Raw genomic sequence first — 27,090 nt, 5'->3', positions numbered from 1 at the left:
CATGGTTTGGTGAGTGCATTTTCACCCTTAGGTGGAGGGAACACACGTGGTTAGACTTTTCAATGTGGAGAGTTACAACAAACGAAGGATCATTTTACATGGGATAAAAGACTGTTTTTCACATTCATAAAATATTAGTCACCTACAATACACCATGCTATACATGTACTGCGAGTGAAATTATTGTTTGTTTGTATACAATCTAACATATTGTGGTGGGGATTAAGCTTTTTTTTATTTAGAATGTTTAGCGCTATATGAAGACCCCTTTCACACTGGGGTGGTTTTCAGGCACTTTAGCGCTGCAAAAACCCCCTGCTAAGCGCCTGAAAACCACCTCCTATTTATTCAAGTGTGACTTTTCACACTGGGGGCGGTGCGCTTGTGGAACGTTCTGAAAAGTCCTGCAAGCAGCATCTTTGGGGAGGTTTGGGAGCGCTGTATTTAGCACTCCCAAAACGACCCTGCCCATTGGAATGAATGAGCAGCGCTTCCAAAGCACTGCAAGACAGGAGTTTTTAACCCCTTCTTTGGGGTTAAAAGCGCCATGCTAGCAGCCAAAAAGTGCCACTAGAACGAGCAGCGCTTTATCGCTAACGCTGGCACAGTGATGAAAAGGGTCCTATGAGATCTATGGATTTTCAATCTTATATTAAGAGGGCTTGAAACTATTTTAATGTAGTAGCTGGGGATTTCATTTAGATTTGGGTAATATATTAAGTTAGCACCAAAACCTTTTTTTGATATGTACTTTCTACTACCTGCAGCCACCGCCCATTCCCTGATTGAGAAGGTCTTCTTGCTTTAGTCATGTAATCAGCCCCAATGATTTATTAAGGTAAGAACTGCTGGGAACAGCAGCATGAGAATCATATCAGCAGAAAATAACATTACTGGAAAAATTATGTACTCCAACATTTTACAGAATTCACCCATACCAGGAAGCCATATTAAAATTGTTGCCAGCTTTCATCAGTTTTAAATGGCTGCAAAGCAACCCAGAAAGGTAATTTTTATTATAAAACGGCTTGTGTAATGATTATATGTATTATATCAATGGTTTACAGATTTAGAGTTATCCTTTTTAAAATATATTTCTCAATTTAGGAAAATTAAACTTTTATGCCAGAATTTTTTTATTTTTTTTTATTTTAATCATCACAAATGATTCAGAATATCTCATGAAACATTCAAGAGAAACCAAAAATGATCATGACGTCCCTGTAATATTTTATTATTTCTAAGGTTTTTGCTTTACAGCTTTAAATCACAGCAGAGACTGGGAGAGTGACAATAAAAACATTACGTTAGTGTATGTTTAAACGTAATGTCTTGGAGCTCTGAAAGAATTCTTGCTAGGAAAACACAACGTACCATAACAATGTAATGTACATGGTGTTATGTAAAGCCTGGCCTCACACATTCCATATTGTTGTGGCATTATGAGAATACTGAAATGATAAGACAGCCCAGTGCATACAGATCTTGGTATCCTAAGCTGGGATGTGCAGCTTAGGAAAAACCTTTTTTAGGTACATTAGTGATCAAAGGAAAAACATACAATGGGATTGCTAAAATGAAAACTGGGCGCAACCCATAGATAGCAAGCAATTGAGTTGCAAGTTTGAAAATGACTTGCTAAGCTATTGCTGGACTTGCCAGGCTTTACAAGTTCGTTGCACAATTGCAGCAAGTCCACATTGCGTAATTCCAGATAAACTTTCTTTGCAAACATTATGCAAGTTCTGGTTCATTTATGTTGTGCAATAGTCATCACACCACAGGTATCACTGTGACTTGCAGAGCTCTTGCCGTAGACTCACTACTGTAACTTTGCTCTTGCTAGAGACTTGCCATGCAAATTTGCTACAAATTGGAAAAGTGTCAACTAGAACTTGTGCCTCATGTGCTCTGCAAGTGCACAGCTTGCCAGTAAAAATGTGTAGCAAGTTAACAAGACTAACAATTCAACACTGCCACAAATTTGTGGCAAGTTACTGTATCTTTGCTCTCTGGGCACTTACAGCGCCTTGAAAAAGTATCCATATCCCTTAAAAATGTCCCACATTTTGTCATGTTAGAACCAAAAATGTAAATTATTTTATTGTGATTTTATGTGATAGACCAACCCCAAATGGCACATAATTGTGAAGTGTGGCGTGCATTTGTATTCAGCCCCCGAGTCGATACTTTGTAGAACCACCTTTCGCAGCTGCAAGTCTTTTTGGGGATGTCTCTACCAACTTTGCACATCTAGAGAGTGACATGTTTGCCCATTCTTCTTTGCAAAATAGCTCAAGCTCAGTCAGGTTGGATTGAGAGTGTCTTAACAGCAATTTAAGTCTTGCCACAGATTCTCAATTGGATTTAGGTCTGGATTTTGACTGGGCCATTCTAACACATGGATATACTTTGATCTAAACCATTTCATGGTAACTCTGGCTGTATGTTTAGGGTCCTTGTCCTGCTATAAGGTGAACCTCCACCCCAGTCTCAAGTCTTTTGCAGACTCCAACAGGTTTTCTTCTAAGATTGCCCTGCATTTGGCTCCATCCATCTTCCAATCAACTCTGACCAGCTTTCCTGTCCCTGCTGAAGAAAAGCATCCCTGCAACATGATGCTGCCACCAGCAGCATGTTTCACGGCGGGGATGGCGTGTTCAGGGTGATGTGCAGTGTTAGTTTTCCACCACACATAGGGTTTTGTTTTTAGGCCAAAAAGTAAAATTTTGGTCTCATCTGACCAGAGCACCTTCTTCCACATGTTTGCCGTGTCCCCCACATGGCTTCTCGCAAACTGCAAACAGAACTTCTTATGTCTTTCTTTCAACAATGGCTTTCTTCTCGTCACTCTTTTTATAAAGGGCAGATTTGTGGAGTGCACAGCTAATAGTTGTCCTGTGGACAGATTTTTACATTGGAGCTGTGGATCTCTGCAGCTCCTCCAGAGTTACCATGGGCCTTTTGGCTACTTCTCTGATGAATTGCTCGCCTTGCCCGGTTTGTCAATTTAGGTGGACAGCCATATCTTGGTAGGTTTGCAGTTGTGTCATACGCTTTCCATTTTCGGATGATGGATTTAACAGTGCACCGTGAGATGTTAAAACTTCTCCACAACTTTATCCCTGACCTACTATTTAGGTGACTTCTGAAGGCAATTGGTTCCACTAGATTTTAGTTAGGGATATCAGAGTAAAGGGGGCTGAATATACATGCATGCCACACTTTTCACAGATTTATTTATACAAAATGTTGAAAACCATTTAGCATTTTCCCTCCACTTCACAATTATGTACCACTTTGTGTTGGTCAATCACATAAAATCCGAATAAAGTACATTTACGTTTTTTTGTTGGTAACATGGCAAAATGTGGAAAATTTCAAGGGGTATGAATAATTTTTCAAGGCATATACACCGCTCCTAAAGCGCCCCTGCCCATTGAAATTGGTAGGAAGCACCGCCAAAGCGTCTTGGCAGTGGTGCTTTGTGAGCACTTTTAACCCTTTATTCGGGCTGCTAGCAGGGGTTAAAAACGCCCCGCTAATGACTGAAAAAAGTACCTCTAAAACGATGGTAAAGCGCCACTAAAATTAGCGGTGTTTTACCGCTAATGCGGCCACGCTGCCAGTGTGAGAGGGTGAGAGGGTTATTAATGTAAAAGACTGGATCAAGTAAATGTTCTCTAATGCCTGTATGCACCTTTAGAACATCATTGTTTTCTATAAAGTAGCTTTTTGAGGTTGAACCATCTTAATGCCATGCAATGTGGCAGACCAATGAAAGAATGTAGCATGATCAAAAGAACATGAGTTAAACACCTTTACTTTAAATGGTGGAAGACTGCTGGTTAATAAGATTTAAAGTATAACTTTTTTTAGGTTTGGAGTGGAGAGGGATTAGAATGCTTGTCAGTTTTTATTACTGTCTGCGCCCTCGTTAAGGAGATTCATCCTCTCTATTTGTCCTGTTTACATTATCATTAAAAGCGAACGTAAAAGAATCCCAAATTTTGGGTTGTCCCCAGACTAGTTCTGGAGACCTGGGGGTCCCCAAGAGATAGCCTTAATTTGCAGTTATTAGTACTTCATGTTTTGCTATGGGGCAGGAGGTGAAAAGAAATCTCCGCAATGGGATGCATATGGTGAAAGAAAAATTGACAGTGGTTATAACCCTCACCTGCTCTATTCAAATGAAAAAAAAAACCCAAAAAAAAACGGTTTGCTTATAGTTCTTTAAGGCGAGTTCACATCTGTGGTGCAGTTACATGCATTTTACATGTATTTTAGTTGTGTTGCCATTGAACAATCATGAAAGTGATGCAAAGATGCAGAAAGCCATTTTTTTTTTAGCACCATACTTAAAATATATAGGTGCGAACAAGACCTAAGGGCTCTTTCACAACAGAAACTAGGCTGAACGCATGGCGACTGGTGTGATAAGCAAATCCCAGCGCAACACACTGTTTACTTTTTTTTGTAAGAACTTTATTGAAATGCCACAAGTGACATTCCACTAAGCGCTACTAGTCACACTGTAGAGATATAGGGTGTATTACATTGCATCATGCTGCCCTAATAATAAGTACAGCATGCTGTACATTTTTACACACAAACCACCACAGCATAGTGGTATAAACTGGCCTCATAGGGAACAAGGCATTTTGCCTTGTCTTGTGTTGGGACTGCACTGGGCAAGGGTCTCCAAAGCAGTCCCAGTGCACCTGGTGAAAGTGCCCTTATAGGGACTTACCTGATCTGTGAATAAGGACATTGTGTCTGCAACAGAAACTGTTCATTTTATGCTTATGCTATAAAACATAACTAATTGTGGCGCAAATCTACGAAGATACACAACAAAAGTTCAAGAAAAAAAAAGCAAAGATTGGTTCTATATATCTTAAAAGGAGACTGCAAATACTGCAGTTGCATTGAAAAAGACACAACCAATAAAAATAAAAGTCATACAATCCCATATATACAATCCTATACCCACAGTTGATCCAAAGGAAGGCAAAAAAACAGCAAAGCATGTTACAATTTGCTACAGCAGGGGAAACTATTCCTTCATGTTCCCATGAGAGGCAATCGGATATTCCCTGGATCAACGTTACATATAAAATGTTAGTCCCCGGTTATATTAGTCTATTCCACATTTTCACAGCTCTTACTGTAAAGAAACCTTTCCGTATTTGAAGATGAAATCTCTTTTCCTCCAGACAAAAGGAGAGCTTCTGTAATGGCCTTAAAGTGAATAACTCAACACGTAAAGTGAATAACTCAAGTTTACTATATGGACTCCTTATGTATTTTTACATGTTGACCACATCCTTAATCTCCTCCTCTCAAGAGAGAATAAATTCAGTTCCTCTAATCGTTCCATCATAGCTAAGTTCCTCCATGTCTCTCATCAATTTGGTTGCCCTTCTCTGCACTCTCTCCAGTTCCCCCATATCCTTTTCATGAACCGGTGCCCAAAACTGAACTGCATATTCCAAATGAGGTCTTACTAATGATTTGTACGGGGGAAAAATGATATCTGTCTCTCTCTCTGGAGTCCATACCTCTCTTAATGCAAGAAATGACTTTCCTCCTTTTGCAAACCGCAGCTTGGCATTGCATGCTATCAATAAACGTATGATCTATCAAAACCCCCAGATCCTTCTCTACCATTGATTTTCCTAGTTGTACTCCCCCTAGTGTGTATGATGCATGCAAATTCTTAGCCGCCAATTGCATAACTTTACATTTATCAACATTAAACCTCATCTGCCACTTAGTTGCCCAATTAATCAGTGCATTGAAGTCGGTTTTTACGTTGGAGACATCCCGTAAGGATGTTATTCCACTCCATAGCTTGGTGTCATCTGCAAAGACTGAAATGGTACATACAGTATATCACCATAACTATATACCGTAGCGGTTTGGCCGTAGTTGTTCAACCTTCCTTAGATTTGAAGCCCACGTTAACAAGAATTTAAAAGTACAAATAGTGCAACTTTAAAAAGTTTACTAGTGATTTTTGTCCACACTGAAGATCTTCTTTAAATTTCAGAGACAAACTCAGATTTAGTCCCATAAAAGACTAGACAAAGTATATCTAAAGAACATAAACGTGTCACATTTCGATAAAAAGCTGCTCAATCACCTAGATGTACTTTCTCAGACATGACACTGGCCTTTCTTCAATTTAAGCTTTTGAAGCTCTTGTCTATTAAACGCCGCAGTGTTCCCTCTCCTGCCTTATTGTTCCATAAGAATGATGTAGTGTGTTTTGCGCTGTCAATCAGAGAGTTCCATAACACAGACGCTCTGTGATGAGCTAGGTGTGAATGTGACAACATATTTATTGCAAGACTGCACTTTGTGTTCCCGTCTGTCATTCAATGTGCCGTTCTATTTTACTACATAGCAGAATGCACTGACCCTATCATTCTTCGAAATAATCCTTAATTATACCTCATAAAGCTTGGCAGAAAATAGTTTTTGTGAGCATGAAGACTCCTTAGACAGTGGTATAAAAAGGAGTTATTTTCTGCTACATTAAACAAATGTAAATGGCTTATTATGAATATAAAATTATAGATTTCAATGTGAGGATGCAAATCTATGTTCCTAGCTTGGTTGCTGAAATGTGTCAGTTGTTTTCTGTAACTTTCATGATTCCCACTTTAATTGACTAGCTAATGTCTGTGATTGTCAGTGCGAGTCTCGCCTTCCATTTTCCTTGTAGATTTACAGCAGCAACAGCAACTTAATTTACTTCTCAGCCCAGTAATGGGTCATCAGTGCCAGTGAAGGCATATGCAGAAATAAACCTCAGTGCTATCTTGCACACCTCATTGACTTCTTCTACAGGGACACACCCAAAGCTGCCAAATTATAAAACTGTATCCATTTTTCAAAGTTTATAGTTAAAAATTCTCAGAAGGGCAGCAGCAATAAATTTTTGAACATGGTTTTACTTTGTGCGCCATGAAGAACACAGATATCTCAAGCCAGGGATATTATTTTATCCAAAGCAACTCCTACAGTTGCTATAAAGCCAAGAAAAAATAGGGGTTCATAGGTAGTCGCTCCCTGGCTCCTAAGGCCGCGTACACACGCGGGGACTGTTCGCTCAACTTTGTTCGTCAAACAGTTTCAGCGGACAGTCCGCTCAAAATTAGCATGGACGGACTTGGCCACACACGACGAACGAACAGTCCGCTGAAACCGTGCGCGATGACGTGAACGGCACGTACGACGGGACTAGAAAACAACGTCCTATACACTGCAATGCAACCTTCGGCGTATAAATTCTTTCTGAGCATGCGCGGAACTTAGTTTGACGAACAAGCCTACACACGCGGGGACTGTCCGCTCAAACCAAGTTTCAGCGGACAGTTTTTCGGAAATTCCGAAAAACTTTGTTCAGCAGACTGTTCGCTGAAACTGTCCGCTGAAAGCCCACACACGAGCGGACTGTCCGCTGAAACACTGTTCAGCGGACAAAGTTGAGCGAACAGTCCCCGCATGTGTACGCGGCCTAAGGCTCGAAAGGTCCTTTAGTACCACTGTTGCATGTAAAGGATTTAGGGGGGAGATTTCCAATTGCAGTTGAATATACTTATATATACCCTTATGACGCCACAGTCCCATCATGCCCCAGGACTGTGATGTCATAAGGGACGGGGTCACCGGATGACATCACCCGGTGACCCCCACCCCATGGCTATATAAGTCGTTGTGCACAGCGCACCCAGCATTACAGCGGGAGAGAGCATCGAGTCAACATCGGAAGAAGAGAAGAGAGAAGAAGACAATGGAAAAGATCGGGCAACCACTAGCAAAAGAACGGGCAGAAGAGTAGAAGATAGCGGAGGGGCCCAGAAGAAGACATCGGACAGTGGGAGAAGAGGCAGGAGAGTGTGGAGAAGAGGCCAGGGAGAGCAGAGAAGTCGGAAGAGACTCCCTGGAGCTGCCTAATAAATTACTTTAAAAACCTGTGTAGTGTGTTTTTTAAAGGGGCACCCCAATTTCGAAAAAGCCCCCCACCTGCAGACCCCGACAACCACCAACCAGGGTTGTCAGGGAGAGGCCCTTGTCCTCATCAACATGGGGACAAGGTGCTTTGGGTTGGGGGGCGCAGGGCCCCCCCTGCCCCAAAGCGCCAACCCCCCATGTTGAGGGCATGTGGCTTGGCATGGTCCAGGAGGGGGGGCGCCCCCTTTTCCTGACCTGCTGGGCTGCATGTTCGAATAAGGGTCTGGTATGGATCTTGAGGGGACCCCATGCCATTTTTTGGTGTGGGGGTTCCCCTTAAGATCCACACATGGCTGAAGGGTCTTGTATCACCTTGGGGGGGGGGAACCTCACGGAAATGTTTGCGTTCCCTTCTCAAGAGTCTCAGCACACAAGTCGCACTGCAAGTCGATTTCCTCTTGATTCGCCTGGTGCGACCTCTGTTCAAATCAATGGGCTCCCATAGGGAACCATTGATTTTGAATAGAGACAAACGCCAGGCGAGGCTTAACAGAGCATTAAGCCTCGTTAAATCACATTTAATACCTTTTGCCGACGTCTGATGTTTTTACAGCTCTAGCGCTGGAGCCTCAGAATGCACTGGTCCTGTTTTTTTTTTTTTGCAGCTTAAAAACAGCTATGTAATTTATAGCTCAAAAATGCCATGGTGGGCATGAGGCCATAGGCTAACATGATGAGGCGTTTTTAAAGGGCCAGCTGAAGAAAACATTTTTTAAAAGTCAGCAGCTACAGTGTTTGTAGCTGCTAAGCACACTTACCTATCCAGGGTGCCCACAATGTCGGCCACCTGAAGCCGACCCGTCCCTCGGCTTTCCGGTCCCGATGCCACCATTCGTATTAAGGGAAACAGGCAGTGGAACCTTGCGGCTTCACTGGCCCTTTCCTACTGCACATGCGCGAGGCGCGCAGCTCTCTGTGAATGAGGCGTGCTGTGTTCTGGGACACACACAGTTCCCACAACACAGCGGGCCTCATTCCCCAGCAGACAACGCGAGGAGGAGAAGACTGAAGATCACCGCGGAATAGGAAGAGGCAGATTAGGATGATCTGCCTAGCACCAGGCATTTCTGGTAAGTTAAAAAAAATAAAAATGTTTTTTAATGTATTTAGCCACTTGCTTACTGGGCACTTAAACCCCCTCCTGCCAAGACCAATTTTTAGCTTTCATCGCTGATGCACTTTGAATGACAATTGCGTGGCCATACAACATCGTACCCAAATGAAATTTTTATCATTTTTTTCCCACAAATAGAGCTTTCTTTTGGTGGTATTTAATTAAAGATGGGAGTTTTATTTTTTGCAAAACAAACAAAAAAAGATGCAAAATAAAAATAAAAAAATCATGTTTCATAGTTTGTTATAAAATTTTGCAAACAGGTCATTTTTCTCCTTCATTGAAATGCGCTGATGAGGCGGGACTGGTAGGCACTGATAGGCTGCACTGGTGGGCACCGATAGGCACGGTTAAGGTGGCACCGATAGGCACGGTTAAGGTGGCACCGATAGGCACGGTTAAGGTGGCACCGATAGGCACGGTTAAGGTGGCACCGATAGGCACGGTTAAGGTGGCACCGATGGGCACGGTTAAGGTGGCACCGATGGGCACGGTTAAGGTGGCACCGATAGGCACGGTTAAGGTGGCACCGATAGGCACGGTTAAGGTGGCACCGAAAGGCACGGTTAAGGCGGCACCGAAAGGCACGGTTAAGGCGGCACCGATAGGCACGGTTAAGGCGGCACCGATAGGCACAGATAAGGCGGCACCGATAGGCACAGATAAGGCGGCACCGATAGGCACAGATAAGGCGGCACTGATGGGCACAGATAAGGCGGCACTGATGGGCAAAGATGGGCACAGATAGGGTGGCACGGATGGGTACCACTGATAGATGGGACTGATGGGCACTGATACGTGGCACTGATAGGTGGCTCTGATAGGCGGCACTGCTGGGCACTTATGGGCACTGGTAGATGACACTGATGGGCACGGATATCTGGCATATGAGGTGCAGCACTGTTGAGGCAGATTGTGGGCACTGATGGGTGGCACTATGGGCACTGATGGGTGGCACTATGGGTGGCACATTTACTATATATATGTTGCACTGGCAGGGGGCAGGTGGGCACTGATGACTTGGCCGTGATCGGGACTGAAGTCCCTCTCACGGCCACCGGTGATCGGCTTTTTTTTTTCTCCGATTACCGGCTCTGTTGTGATCACATGATCAGCTGTCATTGGCTGACAGCTGATCACGTAGTAAGGGGTCGGGATCGACCCCTTGCTTCGATCCCGCTGATCACATGGCGCGCAGGCCGCTCGTGCACGGGACGACGTCAATAGACGTAGTCCCGGCAAAGGAGGTCCGCGCTGTAGCCGTCATTCGGCTATAGCGCGGATCCCTAGTGGTTAAAGGATTGTTAATGTATTTCTTATTTTTTTTTTTAGGGTGGCCCTCCACAGCTGCAAAGAACGCTCAAAAAAGCGGCTGAAAAATGTCCGTAGGCATGAGGCCTAAATGTTACAAATTATGTGAAATGAAAGTTGGGGCACAGGCAGAACTAAATCAAAATCCAGTTATAGGGGTATGCCATATCTAGTTCCTCTATTTCATAAGGCAAACGATTCTTCAGTGTTTAATTTAAGCCAAAGCATAAAGTAAAAAGTGCAGTAATCAATATGTAGCACCGGCTCCTGAAGAGCATGCGCTATGTGTTTTTGTCATTTAATACTCCTGGAACCGCATTTTGGTTTTGGGTTCAATTACACTAAATTTTGGTCTCAGTACCAGTCTGGTTGGATTGCATTGTGTTCTACTTGACCATGGGTGGCACTGTCATCTCTGGCAAGTGCCATAACGCAGTCCAGTTAGGTGCATTGGGTGCCAGTTCTCTCTCGGAACCAGCCCAGTGGGAGGGTCGCTCTTGCTGTGCATTCTGGGAGGGGGTACTTAAGGTGCTGACATCACGTTTTGGGGTTCCGGTCCAGAAGTGCTTTCTGGCTGTTTGGTCCTGGTCCTCCTGACCAGCCCCCAGGGCTCTCATGGCCTGGGGTGCGGATCCACCGACTCCAAGTTTTAGGGCTGGCTGGCCCAAGGCAAAGTAACTGAAGGAAGGATTTGGAGGTGGTCCGGTGCCGTCTCGGTTTATGGAGAGGTCCAGCAACTGTAGAAGCATCCAGGGGAGGACTCTTCAGGAGAAGGCCGCGCAAAGGTTGGCTTCTCAGAAGAAGCCTGGAGGTCAAGTTGAAAGACCCCAAGCAAATCTGATCTCCTGTGGTATTGCCAGACCGGCTGCAATATACTGGTGCCGTACGAGGGTTCTCTAAGTTTTCTACATCTTTCAGTTATTCAAGTGTTCTACAACAAGTCTGTGGCAGAGACTTTGGTTTATTTGAGCACCCTGTTGGCTGCTAGGCCTGGTGAGAGAAGGACTATCTGATAAGGGTGAGGATCCAGCTGTGAATGGCTATTCTCTGGATTTCCTAATGTGAGAGACTTTTTCTATTTGACTTAATTCAAAGAGTACCTGGACTTTCCTACCTAAACCCTCTAAGCCTACTTTGAGGGACTGTGTTTCGTTTATTCTTCCTACAAATAAAAATCCCTTAAGCAGATCTGGTGTCAGTCTCAGCAGTTCTTGGGCCATCTACCTCGGGAAACCCCTAGACATGCACAAGGTCAAGAAGGTAACGGTAAGCCCAATTAAATCAGCTGCTCCTTCGGGGGTCAGTGCTACAAATATTATTCAGAAGTCATCATTTAATGATCTGCCTACACTAAAATTTTATTGTCTAAAATAGGTTAGTACATTTTTGCACCATAACTGCTTTGCACACTGTTTTATGACAAAGACTTAATGTATTATATAAAATGACCCCATTATCTTTTAAAGCACTGCTCACCTGGAACACCAGCCTGCATCCAGAAACTAATGTCTGTTCCTTCTGCAGGGTCATACAGTTTGGTTATATTGATAGGTGCCAGCAGCTGCATGACTTCTGACATGATGGTCCGGGCTTCTGGCTTTCCAGAAAACTGTATACCAAGAGGCATAAATGTTCCCGAATCAGACTCCATCACCAGGTCCATGTTTCCAATGTCTTTCTGTTACATAAAAAAACAAAACACATATTCACAAGAAAGTCAAACAAAATGTAAACTACATCAAAGGCAACCTTATCAGAAAATATGCTATAAAAACTATTTCTGCTTATTATTTTTATTTCACTTTTTTTCTGAACTTGACTCTGCCATACAATGAAAAAAAAATAAAAACACTTTCCCATGGAACTCGGCAATATGACCTTTGGTTTATGTTGCTTAGCAGACTGAAATCTGAGCCCTCCAACGAAATATTGATCACTGCTACCAATCAGATACAAACTCTTGAAAATGGTGGTTTCATAATGACCTTTGTAGTTTATGAAAAAATAATTAAAAACAGCCCAGACCAGTGTTTCTCAACCTTTTTTCAGTCAAGGCACCATTTAGAATTCCGCACAATCTTAAGGCACCCTATTAAAAAATGTAAAACACAAAATAAATAGTTTTACAGCAGCATCCACACACGTGGGTCACCCAACATTACAAGTGATTTATTCCTCCACCTTTTCAAACTGGTACTGACTAGTATTTTAGTGTTTCTTTTCTCTCTCATTTTCTCTCCCTTTCTTTGCTAATGTGACCCCAGTGTTGACAGAAAGTGACAGTAAGAGGGGCAAGCAAGGATGTGGTGCAGGTGCCCAGCGTCCTCCTTAGTGAGTGATATTGTCATTGGTGGTTAGGATGCCAGTGTCTGGCCTGCATGGTGTCCAATGCTGCACAATAAAAACCTGTGGCAGAGTGTAACAAAAAGGAGGCTTGATTCACTCACTGGCTTGTTGACAATTTGGGGGCAATTTGTTGCAATTTTTAAGCATTTTGCCAAGGTACAGACTGAATCCAGATCCTCTCAGTCTGGCATGATGCATCTCAGTGCAGTGACTGGTTAGGGCCCATTTACACCTATGCAATTTTTCGCATTGCTACAACATGCGGTAATGCACCATACATGCATTAACTCATTCTGATGCCATTCATTTCCAATAGTGTTCTAAGCCACTAAGGCTCCAACAAACAAGCTTTACAGCACACCAGCACTACCATGCACTGCACAGCTTCCCCAACTTTTGATCTGTTTTAGTGTTGGCAGCCCATCCAAATTGTATGCGTTAACAAAATGACTATGTACGAGTAGGCATTTAATGTTAAAGTTCATAATTTAAGGATCTTTAGCCTATCAAATACATAGTTCTTGTTTTAAAGAGATGGTCACAAAAATAAGACGGTCATTCAAGCCATTCAGAATGGACTAAGCTCTGACACTTCTGGGTAGTGTCAATGTTTGCCCTCCATTCATATTGAGATTAGTCCATCAATATCATGGGCCACCTCACTGGTCAATAGGAATGTGTGTGAGGTGGGAGGAGGCAGGCCAGCTCCATCACTGCCAGAAATGCCAGAGTTTTGCCTGTTCAGTTTGACTCAACATTTGGTCCTAGAAGAGGGAAGTGAGAGCTATTGTGGGTACAGTTGGGTGTGTTTAAAAAAAGTGGGTAAAGCTCAAAATCCATACTAGCTTTTGTTTCTATACACAGAAATGCATTGAAAACACTGCAGAGTCTATTCTAAATAATATATTTATTTTTTTCTACATTTGTTATTACTTTATAGAAAGTAAAGAAAAGGGAATTTAGGCTTTTCCAAAAAATAGTAGTGTCTGCATTTTTCTTTTACAAACGCAAACATTTATTGTATAAACTGAAAAAATGCTTGAAGATTTAGCTTTCCTGTGAATCTCTGAACTAATATTTTGTTGTATATGCACTGTTTCTGAGAATTGCTTCACATCTGTGTTGCATGGAGTCGACCTTCTGGCACCCGTGAACAGGTATTCCAGGCCAGGACGATTGCATTACATTTCACAATTCCTCTGCATTTGTTGGTTTTACCTCAGAAACAACATTTTTGATGTCACCTCACAATTTTCTATTGGAATAAGGTTCGGGGATAGGGCTAGCAACTCCACAACAATAATCTTGGTGGTCTGGAACCAAGATGCTACTTGCTCACTGATGTGTTTGGGGTCATTGTCTAGTTGAAACACACATTTGAAGGGCATTTCCTCTTCGGCATAAGGCAACATGACCTCTTTAAGTATTTTGATGTACTCAAACTGATCCTTGATGCCTGGTTTGCAATAATTGGGCCCAACAACATAGTAGGAGAAACATCCTCATATCATGATGCTTGCACCACCATGCTTTACTGTCTTTACAGTGTACTGTGGCTTGAATTCAGTGTTTGGGGGTCGTCTGATAACTTGTCTGCGGCCCCTAGACCCAAAAAGAACAATCTTGCTTTCATCAGTCCACAAAATGTTGGGCCATTTCTCTTTAGGCCAGTCAATGTGTTGTTTGAAAACAAAATAAACAAAGTGCAGCGCTTGGCCACTAAATGTGAATGTGACCTGAAAAAATGTGCAAAAAAAATATAAAAAAAAAGCTGTGAAACCAAATACACAAATACTGTGAAAAAATATTGTGAAAAAAATCTTATTAAACTCAAGTGTCCAATGAGATAATAAAACAAGTTGTGAGTTCAAATGTCCATATGTAAATTAATACAAAAAATATAAGTAATGTCCAGTGTATATATAAAGTAGAAATAACTAAAGCTTGGTTATTCAATGAAATAGTACTTGACCACGTGGACCCTTCACCACTAAACACCACTGATAGATGGAGGCTTACCAGATCCCCAGTGACCCCCCTGTTAGGGGAGGTCAAACTGCGCAATTTCGATCACAGATCACATAGCCGTCCCGATAGCCAGATGCCAGAGATTATCCCGATCTTTCGGATGTCCCGTGATCTTCGGATCCGCACGGATGCTCTCAGCACGCCTCCAAATGACTATTCCAGTTAACTGTAACTCTCTGAATAGGCCAGAGAAAGCCCATGAATCCATTCATTGAATACGGCACACATTCTCATATTACCGTATATACTCGAGTATAGGCCGACCCGAATATAAGCCGAGGCCCCCAATTTACCCCCAAAAAACTGGAAAACTTATTGACTCGTGTATAAGCCGAGGGTGAGACATGGCTGTCCATCCCTGTGTGTCCGTCCATCCCTGTGTGTGTGTCCGTCCATCCATCCCTGTGTGTGTGTCCATCCATCCATCCATCCATCCCTGTGTGTGTGTCCGTCCATCCATCCCTGTGTGTGTATCCATCCATCCCTGTGTGTGTGTGTGTGTGTGTGTGTGTGTGTGTGTGTGTGTGTGTATTCATCCATCCATCCATCCCTGTGTGTGTGTGTGTGTATCCATCCATCCATCCATCCATCCATCCCTGTGTGTGTGTGTGTGTGTGTGTGTGTGTCCCCGTGCAGCCTTGTGTGTGTGTCCAGCCTACCTGTGTCCCAAGCCTCCGTCCCCAGCCGCCGTCGTCCCGAGCCTCCTCTGTCCCGTGCCTCCTCTGTCCCGTGCCTCCTCTGTCCCGTGCCTCCTCTGTCCCGTGCCTCCTCTGTCCCGTGCCTCCTCCGTCCCGTGCCTCCTCCGTCCCGTGTCGTGCCGATGGATCGCCGCTCTTCTCGGCGGCCATTCTACAATTCAAAAGCTGCGCCTCCGTCCTCCGCCTGTGATAGGCGGAACACTCAATTTCCCAGCAGCCTGTGTTCCGCCTATCACGGACATCCTCTCATACTCGTCCGTAGTATGAGAATGAACGGATGTCCGTGATAGGCGGAACACTGACTGCTGGGAAATTCAGTGTTCCGCCTATCACAGGCGGAGGCGGAGAAGGAGGCGCGGCTTTTGAATTTTAATGTCCGCCGTCTGTCTGCTCGATACGCTGATCGAGCAGTCAGACAGCGGTGACTCGAGTATAAGCCGAGGGGGCACTTTCAGCCTCAAAAAAGAGGCTGAAAATCTCGGCTTATACTCGAGTATATACGGTAATCACATATGGTTCAAGGACTGCTAAGCCTTAATTATTGTGTAGCCATTGGGTATGGGTTGACTTTTTCAGATGGCTGTACAAAACGTATTTAGATATTCAGGTTGTGGAATGCCTTTTTTCAGGGCAAGGTAAAGAATGCTATCTGCAAGGTTTGTGTGCTAATGAGGCAATTGAAAACTGTGTTCTTTGGCAAATTGTAACCTCTTCAGCATGTCGGTTTTTCAGCAATGGGACTTTGAGGGTGCTTCTCGTCGATAGCTTGGCTTCAAATAAGCGCCTATTAATTGTTACAGTACTCACAGGTAATTTTAGACCTTCTTTGGTTACCCTGGAGCTCATCATTGGCAGAGTCTTTGCCATAATGGCTATTCTTTGATCCATTTGAATGGTAGTTTTCAGTTTTCTTCCACGTCTTTCTGGTTCTGGTTGCCATTTTAAAGCATTTGAGATCATTTTAGCTGAGCACCCAACCAGTTTCTGTACTTCTCTATATTTTTCCCCCTCTCCAATCAACTTTTTAATCAAAGTTGTTCTTCTGAACAATGTCTGGAATTACCCATTTTACTCAGATTTTCAGAGAGAAATGCACTATACCCAGCACGGACAACATTTGCTTCCTTCAACCTTAAATTAGGGCCACCTTTTTGACACCTGTTTTTTTTTCACAGATTGAATGTCCTAATTGAACTCCACACTGCTATTATTTTGAACATGCCCCTTTCAATGAATGATCCAATTACACAAAATCAGCAGCATGTATGTCATGACTCTTGGGTCTGTTGGTTTTCTATTACTCTACTACACCTACTAGTAAATGCTTTGTTATGTAGAAAAATCATTTATACCAAAAGCAGTGATTGATCTGGTTAGTGATGTTGGACTGCTAATATTTTGAACACAACTGTATGTGCAGAAGCTTCTAGATGCCTGAGAATTAAATTTGCTAGTAGATTTCATTCTTAAAAGAGAAGTACCTACCTAGGTGGATGCAGCATCTGTCCCTTGGCGCCTATGCACTGAGAACTGAGCAATCGAACATCGCCGATTCTCTCAGCTCCCCAATGACACGTTGTGATGACGCTGTGCCTGGACTGATTGCTGTGATGTCAGCAGAGAGCAGACTTCAGACCGCTCTCTGCTGAAAATGGGTCACAGGAGTGCAAAATGATTTGCACTCCTGTGAGCCATAGGAGAAGCCCAGCCAAACAAGCTCAGGCTGGACTTCTTTAAATTACAGTATCACTTAAAACGCAAAACAACGTCATAAGTATAGCTATAGTATAACTTCAGATTTTTGAGATTCCTAACAATTCAAAGTGGGCATGGCCTGTACCACACAATGAGAAACAGAAAATTTTTGCACATGACCAGATTTTTCAGTGAAGTCTTTTTTGGAAGGTGTAGGGATGTTAGAAGAAAAAGAGTAAAACTTGAGCTTTTCTATTAAAAATGACATGGTTTAGAGCTCTAAATATGCACTTAAAGCCTCAAGTTAGATAAATCTATCTCTACAAACTCAATTGCCATTTAAAATAGTTTAAAAACAAAAAGACAACCATCAAAAATCAGATCAATAGCTTTCCCAGCACTAGACTGACATATACCATTTAGAAAACCCTACAAGGGTAAAGCTTTGCAGTCTGCAGAAAATGAACCAGGTATTTAAAGTTCTACTTGTGCTTTAAAGTTATAAAAAAAAAATGACAGAACATGTTTGCTGTCCAAAGTGGACTAATGGCAAAGAGCCGTAGTAGTCTCTATAATTACTATCTCCACCTCCCTGGCAAACCTGTGCACCTATTTACACAATTGCTTCTTGATTGCTCCTTTAACCTATCCCTATGTAAATTGTAAAATCCTTTGTGTGTCATGTTGGTGTGTAAGTCAGATCACTAAATCACGTTTCAGTCATTCCATGAAAAGCATTCACTACTGGAAATCAGGGAAAGTATTTTCTAGCTGTGTATGTACTCTGGCCTATTCAGTTTTTTTTAATTCAGCTTGGAAACGTAAGCATGATTTATAATATATTTCATATTCAATTGGTGATATACTAATACTAGTGATTTACAAAAAAAATATATTGTTTATCTATGTGAGTTTAAATGTAGTATTTATTCCACAACCTAAAGGCAATCTGCCACCAAGAAAGGAGCGTTTGGATATGGATAGCCATATACATGAATGAGCAGTCATATGGGTCTGCTTTGCCAGTTTCTGCCCTAAAAGTAAGAGCTCTCGTTGCATCGGATCGATGTCTGAATGGTGAAGTATTTCCACTCATCAGTGTTGCCAACCGTCAGTATTTTTACTGGCAGCCAGTAAAAAATGGGCACTTTTCTCCTGCCAGTAAATGTCAGTGATAGGAAAAGGTTGTCAGTAAAAATATGTCTGTGAAGATCGGCTAAAAAATGCGCATGCAGTCTTTTGGTCCGGAGCTGGTGGAAACCATTCATCGATTGCTACAGTGTGTTTGGGTGGCACTGGCAAGGGGGACGGATCTGGCGAAGACAGTGCCTGAGCGTGTCTAGTGATGTCATGGTGCAAGAGAACCGAGCGGAGCAACTGGCCTTGGGTCATGAACAGGAGCAAGGCAAGCCAGGAGTGGGACTGTCGGTGCTGAGTGGACTGAAAGGACCACCCGGCATGGAGAGATTGTCGCTGTGACTGAGGAAGTGACATGTCATGTCCGAGGGTGTCGTCACCTGTGCTGCTGCACACTTTTGCCAGTGTCACAGTGAGTCAATTTTATGCGCGTGTGCCTGCCCATTCAAATTTCTTGCCCTCCTGTCCCTGAGCTACTTACTTACTATATTGGAAATAAAATAGGAAATATGCTTTTGCCTTAACTACCTTAAACCACATTGTTAATTGAATATTGTATTTGTTTGTAGCCTAAATACCGACATTTGCACTTAAAACTGTAATTTTTGGAAATGCTAGTAAAAGCGTGGCTGTGCCAGTAAATTTTAGGTGTTGTGTCAGTAAATTTCAATCTGGTAGGTTTGCAACACTGCCACTCATGACCAACAGCCCAACATACACTAGATTACCAAAAGTATTGGGACACCTGCCTTTACACGCACATGAACTTTAATGGCATTCCAGTCTTAGTCCGTAGGGTTCAATATGGCGTTGGCCCACCCTTTGCAACTATAACTGCTTCAACTCTTCTGGGAAGGGTGTCCACAAGGTTTAGGAGTGTGTCTATGGGAATGTTTGACCATTCTTCCAGAAGCGCATTTGTGAGGTCAGGCACTGATGTGAACGAGAAGGCCTGGCTCACAGCCTAAACTCTAATTCATTCCAAAGGTGTTCTATCAGGTTGAAGTCAGGACTCTGTGCAGGCCAGTCAAATTTCTCCACCCCAAACTTGCTCATCCATGTCTTTATGGACCTTGCTTTGTACACTGGTCCAAATCATTTGGTGGAGGGGGGTTTATAGTGTGGGGTTATTTTTCAGAGTTGGGCTTGGCCCCTTAGTACCAGTGAAAGGAACTCTTAAGACATTTTGGACAATTTCATGCTCCTAAATTTGGGGGAACAGTTTGGGGATAGCCCCTTCTTGTTCCAACATGACTACGCACTAGTGCACAAAGCAATTTACATAAAGACATGCATGAGCGAGTTTGTGGTGGAGGTACTTGACTGGCCTGCACAGAGTTCTGACCTCAACCCGATAGAACACTTTTAGGGTGAATTAGAGCAGAGACCACGAACCAGGCCTTCTCTCCAACATCATTGCCTGACCTCACAAATGCACTTCTGGAAGAATAGTCAAACATTTCCATAAACACACTCCTAAACCTTGTGGACAGCCTTCACAGAAGAGTTAATGCTGTTATAGCTGCAAGGGGTGGGCCAACTCAATATTGGCACCCCAATACTTTTGGTAAAGTGTATCTTATTTCACTGACCGACTGGGCAAATGCACCCAAGTATAGTCCTCCCCTAACTGCAACCCATGGGGTGCGCCTTTTATGTCTAGACTATATTGAGGGGCAGCAATGCACTTAAATGATAACTGTACACTTCCACAAAAAGTCCAAAAGAAATATTCCAGCGTGTCTTCTCAGAAGGAAAACAATGTATAATAAATTCCTGGATTCCCTCAGTGTTTCAGCAAACCATGCAATAGTGCTCCGACAACAGGTGAAGGGGACACTTACCTTTTTACAAGACCCACTAATTAGACAACACAGCGTGTAAGGGAATAATGTCTTCCACACCAGATTCAATCATGGAAGCTCAGAAGCACACGAGGGCCTAGGGTGGCATTACGTAATAATCACCTAATGTGCACATGCAAACTCCTTTGATAGCTCACGTGAAGGCAGACCAGGCAGCGTGTAACTACTGCAGCAAGTGACATATTGCTGGAATGTCTTTTAAGGATATGCCTGTTTTTCATTAATAAAATGTGAGTGCAATTCCTCAAGTTTGGGCTAGTGCTATCTGTGATATTAACTGAAATACTGCACTATTGGGCCCCCCCCCCCCCTTTTTCGTTGAGTGCTTTGTGGAGCTATTCATAATGGAGCTGATATGCTAATAAGGAGGATTTAAGAGGGGGACCAGCATCTGGTGTGCAAGACATTATTCCCTTACAAGCTGTGTTGGCCCATTAGGAGGTCTTGTAATAAGAATTCCCTTTACCTGAAACACTGGGGGGGTCCAGGAATTTCCTATACACTGTTTTTCTTCTGAGAAGCCATACTGGAATATTTATTTTGGATTTATGGGATTTTTTTCTACTTGTTTTTTTCTTTCTCTTTTCTGATTTGGACTTTAAAACATTTTTACACTAAGAATTTGTACACTTGACACATTTGATATTAATTGTGCCTTATTGGTTGAGGTTTGTAATAGTCACATTACCTGAGCCCCACTATCACCGCACTGTATATCTATATTCTTTATTGTATCTGGGAACGCATATTGTGATAGCAGCAGCCAATAGTTGTTTTGGTAAGGTGGCAGCGCACAAACACCATTTTAATTAAAATAAAAGTTAACCTTAAATTTAAAACAGACTTTCTGGAGAGTAAACCGCATAGCTTTAGAGCAACATCCAGCAACCCAAGATTGTGCTATATGTGCCCTGAATATGCTGTGGAGATTTACATCAGTAAACTGTTTCTGCTGATGAAAAAAAAAAAAAAAAAAAAAAAAAAAAAAAGAGCGTGCAGCCTGTTATTTTCCTATTTATAACTTAGCAGCATGTGATTTTAATAGTGAGCCGCCCACATAATACCGTTATGTCCCTTGTTAAAATGTACATGCTTTTCATTTTACAAATTATTAACACATGGTAAGAAAATTAAGATTTGGAATAAATTATTATTAAACTATATATATTTTTTACAAGGGGCAAAATGTGTACAAAAAAAAAAGGAAAAAAATTGGATTTACACAATGAGAGTTATTTACGAAAAGGCAAATCCACTTTGCACTGCAAGTGCACTTGGAAGTGCAGTCGCTCCAAATCTAAGGAGTAGATCTGAAATGAGGGGAAGCTCTGCTGATTTTATCATCCAATCATGTGCAAGCTAAAATGCTGTTTTTTATTCTCCTTGCATGTCCCCCTTGGATCTACAGCGACTTTACTTTCCAGTGCACTTTCAGTGCAAAATGGATTTTCCTCTAGTAAATAACCCCCAATGTGTATTGCTTGTTTGATAAGAGCAATATGTTAAATGAATAGCAATCTTAAAGCGGAACTTCAAGTAATAAAACAAGTTTTAGTATTTCTCTCAAGAGCACTCGGTCTTAGTGCAAGCAGTGGGCTGGCTTGTGGGAGGGATTATGCAAATATTGAAATGCCTTGTTGGGTGGATGATAGTCTGGGGAAGTGGGCATTCCTAGGCCGGCTATATTTGCATGCAGGCCACCCTATGCCCACATGTGCTCCTGAGCTTCCATGACTGAATCAACTAAAATCCAATTAATAAAGGGGGTGGGCTAGGAACAGTAGGGCCAGGGAGGAAATTAGTAGAGTATGCTGGATATCCTCTTGCCACGAAATAGGGCAGACTCTGCCTAACTTGCCGAAGCTTCTAATGCACAATGTGAGAACCTCAAAGTGTGCAGTGAAATCAGAGTAAGCAATTTAAATACAGAAGAGGAGCCTGTACAACTTTGTAAGACTGAGGATAAGGCTGGACTTCAGATTTAAAATATGAATTACCCCTTAGCAGAGACACTGTTGGAGTGAAAACCCTGACCAACGTAAATAAAAATAAGGGTTTTCCTTTTGATATTCTTTATTGGTTTGCTCAGCCAAAAATCATTATTTTTTTGGTTGTCACGGATATAGGAAGTGGTGCGATAGCATTGATCTATACACCACATCCAAACCCTCTTTTTACAAAATTACAAAAAGAATGACCATATACAGGCAGTCCCCGAGTTCCGAACAGGTTAGGGACTGCCTGTTTGTTCTTAAGTCGGATTTGTTTGTAATTCAGACACACATGCGCAGAATGGCGGTTTCTGATGTTTTCCGCTGTTTCCAACGTCGTTTTACGATGTTTTCCAATGTGGCGGCTGACACCCCCTGCCGTTTGTAAGTAGAAGTTGTTCGTAAGTCAGAGTTTCGTAACTCGGGGACCTCCTGTACACAGAAAATAGTGTGTAAGTAGACGAATCTATCCATTATATATTTGTTCCAACTTTGGAAACTGTCAGATTAGACAGTTAGGACTGCATTACACTGGGGTGCCGTGATGTGGCCTCTGCAGCTTACACATGTATTTGCAAATGTGCATAATAAATCCCTTGGTTTTAATGTGAACTGTTAGACAGGGCGATTCGATCTGTGGGAGGCTTGCTGGTAAGTGAGCTGGAAGTTTTAGTTTTTTGAAAGTATAAGCAGCAGCGTTCCCTTTGAGGTCAAGATTCAGATTTTCACAGTATGTGTGCACTTAGAAACAAGATATTTTGGTGTCCAGCACAAAGAAAAAAAACCTAACCCTCAGTTAAAGAACACTCAAAGTATTTTAGGATACTTTATGGGTCAGACCAACTGAATGACACAGTAGTGTCTTCCCATGTGCCCAAAAAGAGAAAGTAGCTTGTGGAAACTTTGCTGTAAAATTTCTTCAGGGCCACAAAGATGCATACTCGAGCAACAAACTATAGTATCACCAATTCTTTTTTTTAAATGTTTTAGTGCAAGTTTAACAAAATGGGTATACCCTTTGAAAAAAAAAAAAATTAGGGATTACCATAATTATGTTCACATATCTGTAATAAGCATGCAAAACTGCGTTTAACATTGTCGGCCAAGATACTGTGATTAACTTTGTGATCACTTTTACTGAAAGCTAAAGTTCTATTCTGGTTTTGTTTACTGGAAGACCCTGCTTTAATATATACCAGGAGCACAGGTTTCCTCCTACAATCAGATATAAAAAAACTTATACCTATCCTAGGGAGTGCATGGGTCTTTGTATCACTTTTGATGAGTTATGGACCGATTATAAATAATCTAAACACTATGGAAAGAACATCAGAAACTTTTCTGATGGCAGAATATACCTGATTTGTGATGCATCATAGGTGTGTTACGTGACCTGAATGTATTGCAAGCATGAACACCTGTAACCTATGCATTGGCCAACCTTGATGGCAAGTGTTTAGCCACCTGTCAACATGCATTTAAAAATAAATGAACGGGGACACAGAAATCACATGAGCAAACTAATTTAGGTGACATTGTTTGCAAGTTTAGAGCTCTCATGAGAAGCCGAGATAAAACATGTACAGCCTTGTGTCACAGGAATCTCACCTTGAGCTGTGTAGGAACCGAGAACACACCAAATAAACCACAGCACTAAGGAAAATAAAAAAGCGGTCCTACAATTCAGCATCTCTCTAGAACCTGTTTCAACAATCACCAACTAAACTAATTTAGGTGTATTCAAAAATAAAGCCCCATACACACTATCACATTTTCTACTGATTTTTTTTTCCTTCAGAATTACCAAAACCATATAATATGAGGTCAAACCTTAGGAGTTTCAATTTGTATGCAATTGGCAGGCCCTTGCACTACATGGTTTTGGTAAATATGAAGACAAAAATCATCAGAAAATCTGACAGTGTGTATGGGGCTTAAGAGAAAAAAGGTCCAGCACTACTCAAATCAATCTCCACTCTGTAAAAGACAATAATTAAATATTACAAGAATACCTTTAAAACAAAATAAAATTAAAAAAATATTACAAGATTCCAATAGATGTACAGTATTAAAAACAAAAACACAGTAATACATCTTGGAATAGCTTTTGGATCTACAAATGTTTTCATGTCCTCCACCACTCTAATGCCCTGTACACACGGTCGGAAATTCCGACGGAAAAGGTCCGATCGGATTATGTTGTCGGAAAATCCGATCGTGTGTGGGCTCTATATCGGACTTTTTCCGTCTGAAATTCCGACGGAAAAAGTTTGAGAGCTGGATCTCAAATTTTCCGGCAGCAAAATCCGATCAGACTTTTTCCGATCGTTTGTAGAGAATTCTGACGGACAAAGTGCCACGCATGCTCAGATTAAATTACGAGACCAAAGCTATTAGCTACTAGCCTGTATGTAATCCCATCGCATGCAACGAACATCACCTCATTCCGAAGGATCGGAATTTCTGACAACTTTGTCTGACCGTGTGTATGCAACACAAGTTTCGGCCAAAATCCATCTAAAAAAATCAGACGGATTTTGTGGTCGAAATGTCTGACCGTGTGTACAAGGCATTAGATTATTGCAATGCTATGTTGCTCATTATTTTTGTGCATTCATGGGATTGAAGGGAATCTGAAAAATGCCCATAACACACATTTCTGCATGCTTTTCAGTGTGCACCCATTTAAGTCAGTTAAGCCAAAAATTTCACATTCTGCTTCATAAGTAGCTCATGTACCTTTTTCAAGCTCCAGGCATTGAGCTACAGGCATCTGAATGCTCAAATGTGAACAGGGACAATTTAGAAGGATGGGATGTGGCTTGTTGAGTGTCTTGGAACTTTGAGCTTCAAGCTACAAACTGCTCAAGTGTGAACTGGGGCTTACTCCTAAGATGCAAGTGTATGTCCAATAACCTCTCTGAGTGTTTTTTTATGTTGAGGCATGTTCTTTATTATATTTAAAGGTTAACTCAACTTTCGTGGGGAAAAAATAATATAGCGTCCACAATTGCGATACAAGTCATATTGTAATTGAATTTTATTAAAAATGATCTTTCCTTTTCAATCTACAGCTTCTGTAAATTTCTAGATATGCAATCCAATACAGCTTCATAGAGTTGTTCTGGACACAGAGCATGTACTGAGCACTCCCCAGAAACATTTCCTGCTTGTGTGATTGGCTCACAAATTTTCCCAGAAGTCTGCTTAATATACAAGTCAGATTTCAAGCATCCTCTGCAACAAAAATGCAATTTTTTGTGAGATATTTGCAATAGGAACACATCTAAATGGATGCAGGCCCAGCAGCTTTCTTCATTAGTGCCCTAATTATGGAACTACTCCTATTAGACCAGAGGCACAGGCAAACAAACACACATGGATTTCTTCAGAACAACAAAAAGGTAGGAATCTGAAACAAAGGATGTTATAATCCTTGCAATGTACATAGATCACCCAGAGGTGAGTGTTTTTTTCTCAATGAAAGTGGAGTTACGCTTTAAAGGATAAGTTCACCTTTTCAGCAAAAACAAGTGCACATTTTTTTGCAGGCTAAAAATGTGAATTTATTTTTTGTTGCAGGAGCCTGTAAAGCATTTCATCAGCGATCAGCAGATCGCTGATGCCATGCAGGTCTCCTGCAGACCTGTCAGTGCATAGGCTTGCTTGTACCTGGTACGAGGAAACCAATAAATGCTGGCAAGAAGAATAAATGAACTACCATGGCGCTCACAGCGCCGTGGTAGTTCATTGAAAACTACAAGCCAACAGCCACTAAGGCTGCCAGACCTTACAGTTTTACATTCACAAAGAGCTGTGTGAATAAGTGGCGCAGCTGGGTGGGCTGTGCCCCGCACGGTCAAGTTAAAAAAATAAATAATTGACAGCTAGCCGGAGGAGAAGATCCCCCGCTAGCTGGCACCGCAAGAGAGCAGGAGGTGCAGGGGAAGGTGCATTCATAACATGTAACACCCCGAATATGGGTGTAACAAATAACACGTTATGAAAGGTGAACTTATCCTTTAACATATTTGCCGGTGTATCATCTCTAAAGATTAACAAACCTTTTCCATCAAATATATTCATCTTCTTTATGTTGGGGGCCTGAAAACTGGCTGTTCAAGCTCAAGAATTGTGTTCAGATGCACTCCCTACCCAGAAGCCCCTCTGCAATGGAGAGAGAGCTCCAACAGAGCAAAGAAGTGGTAAGGGAAAACAGATGGGGGGGGTGCATACCTTGCTGGGTGGGAGGGCTATCATGAAGCACTGTTACTGCATAGAATGGGAAAGTGGCAGTCACTATGAAAACAAGTTTTAAAATAAACTTCCATGAAATTGGTTAATCGTTTCCCTCCAATGCCATCAACCTCTGCTGTCTTCTGGCACTAACGTGGCTGAAAAATCTTCGGCCCCAACACATTTGGAGGTGTCAGATGCCTTATTCCCCTCTGTGTTCTGTGGTCCCTTCCATAGGCCCTTATGTCACCTACAGGAGTGACAAAGCAGCCAGCAGAAGGAACCACAATAAGCAACAGGAGATCAGGTATGCAACATGTCCAGGAATTTGTTCAATGCAGAAGCCAGTGAAGACCATGGGCATGGGCAAGGGCAGCAGGAGAGAAGTAAAATTTAGTATCAACCTTTGCTTTGCAGGGAAGCTTTGGTTTAACCATTTGAGGACCAAGGGACGTATTTGTCCCATGTTTTTAATTGCTTGCATCATCTGATTAAGAGCTTAAAATACTTTTTTTTGGTTTGAGTCAAAATATTAGTTCTTAACAAATGGATCTAACTTTTTGCCAGTTATTTCATTAAATGTCTTAGTTACAGCAACTGAAGTGTACAACTTAAAAAAATGAATTGATGGAAATCATATGGTCCTC

At 42.1% G+C, this 27,090-nt stretch overlaps 1 protein-coding gene across 2 annotated transcripts in view; it reads right to left on the bottom strand.

Moving 5' to 3' along the window:
• The window catches only part of CPQ (carboxypeptidase Q), a 696,853-nt gene that overhangs the window by 45,066 nt on the left and 624,697 nt on the right, over positions 1 to 27,090 (bottom strand). For both annotated transcript variants that reach the window (XM_077493073.1, XM_077493074.1), the window contains exon 7: positions 11,924 to 12,125. In XM_077493073.1, the coding sequence (XP_077349199.1) occupies positions 11,924 to 12,125 (202 nt within the window). The remainder of the gene's footprint in view (positions 1 to 11,923; positions 12,126 to 27,090) is intronic.

The sequence above is a fragment of the Lithobates pipiens genome, unplaced genomic scaffold (genome assembly GCF_037356315.1).
Source record: "Lithobates pipiens isolate NorthernLeopardFrog02 unplaced genomic scaffold, aLitPip1_a1.2 Scaffold_19, whole genome shotgun sequence".
NCBI lineage: Eukaryota > Metazoa > Chordata > Amphibia > Anura > Ranidae > Lithobates > Lithobates pipiens.
This window is presented reverse-complemented; position numbering and strand designations above follow the sequence as displayed.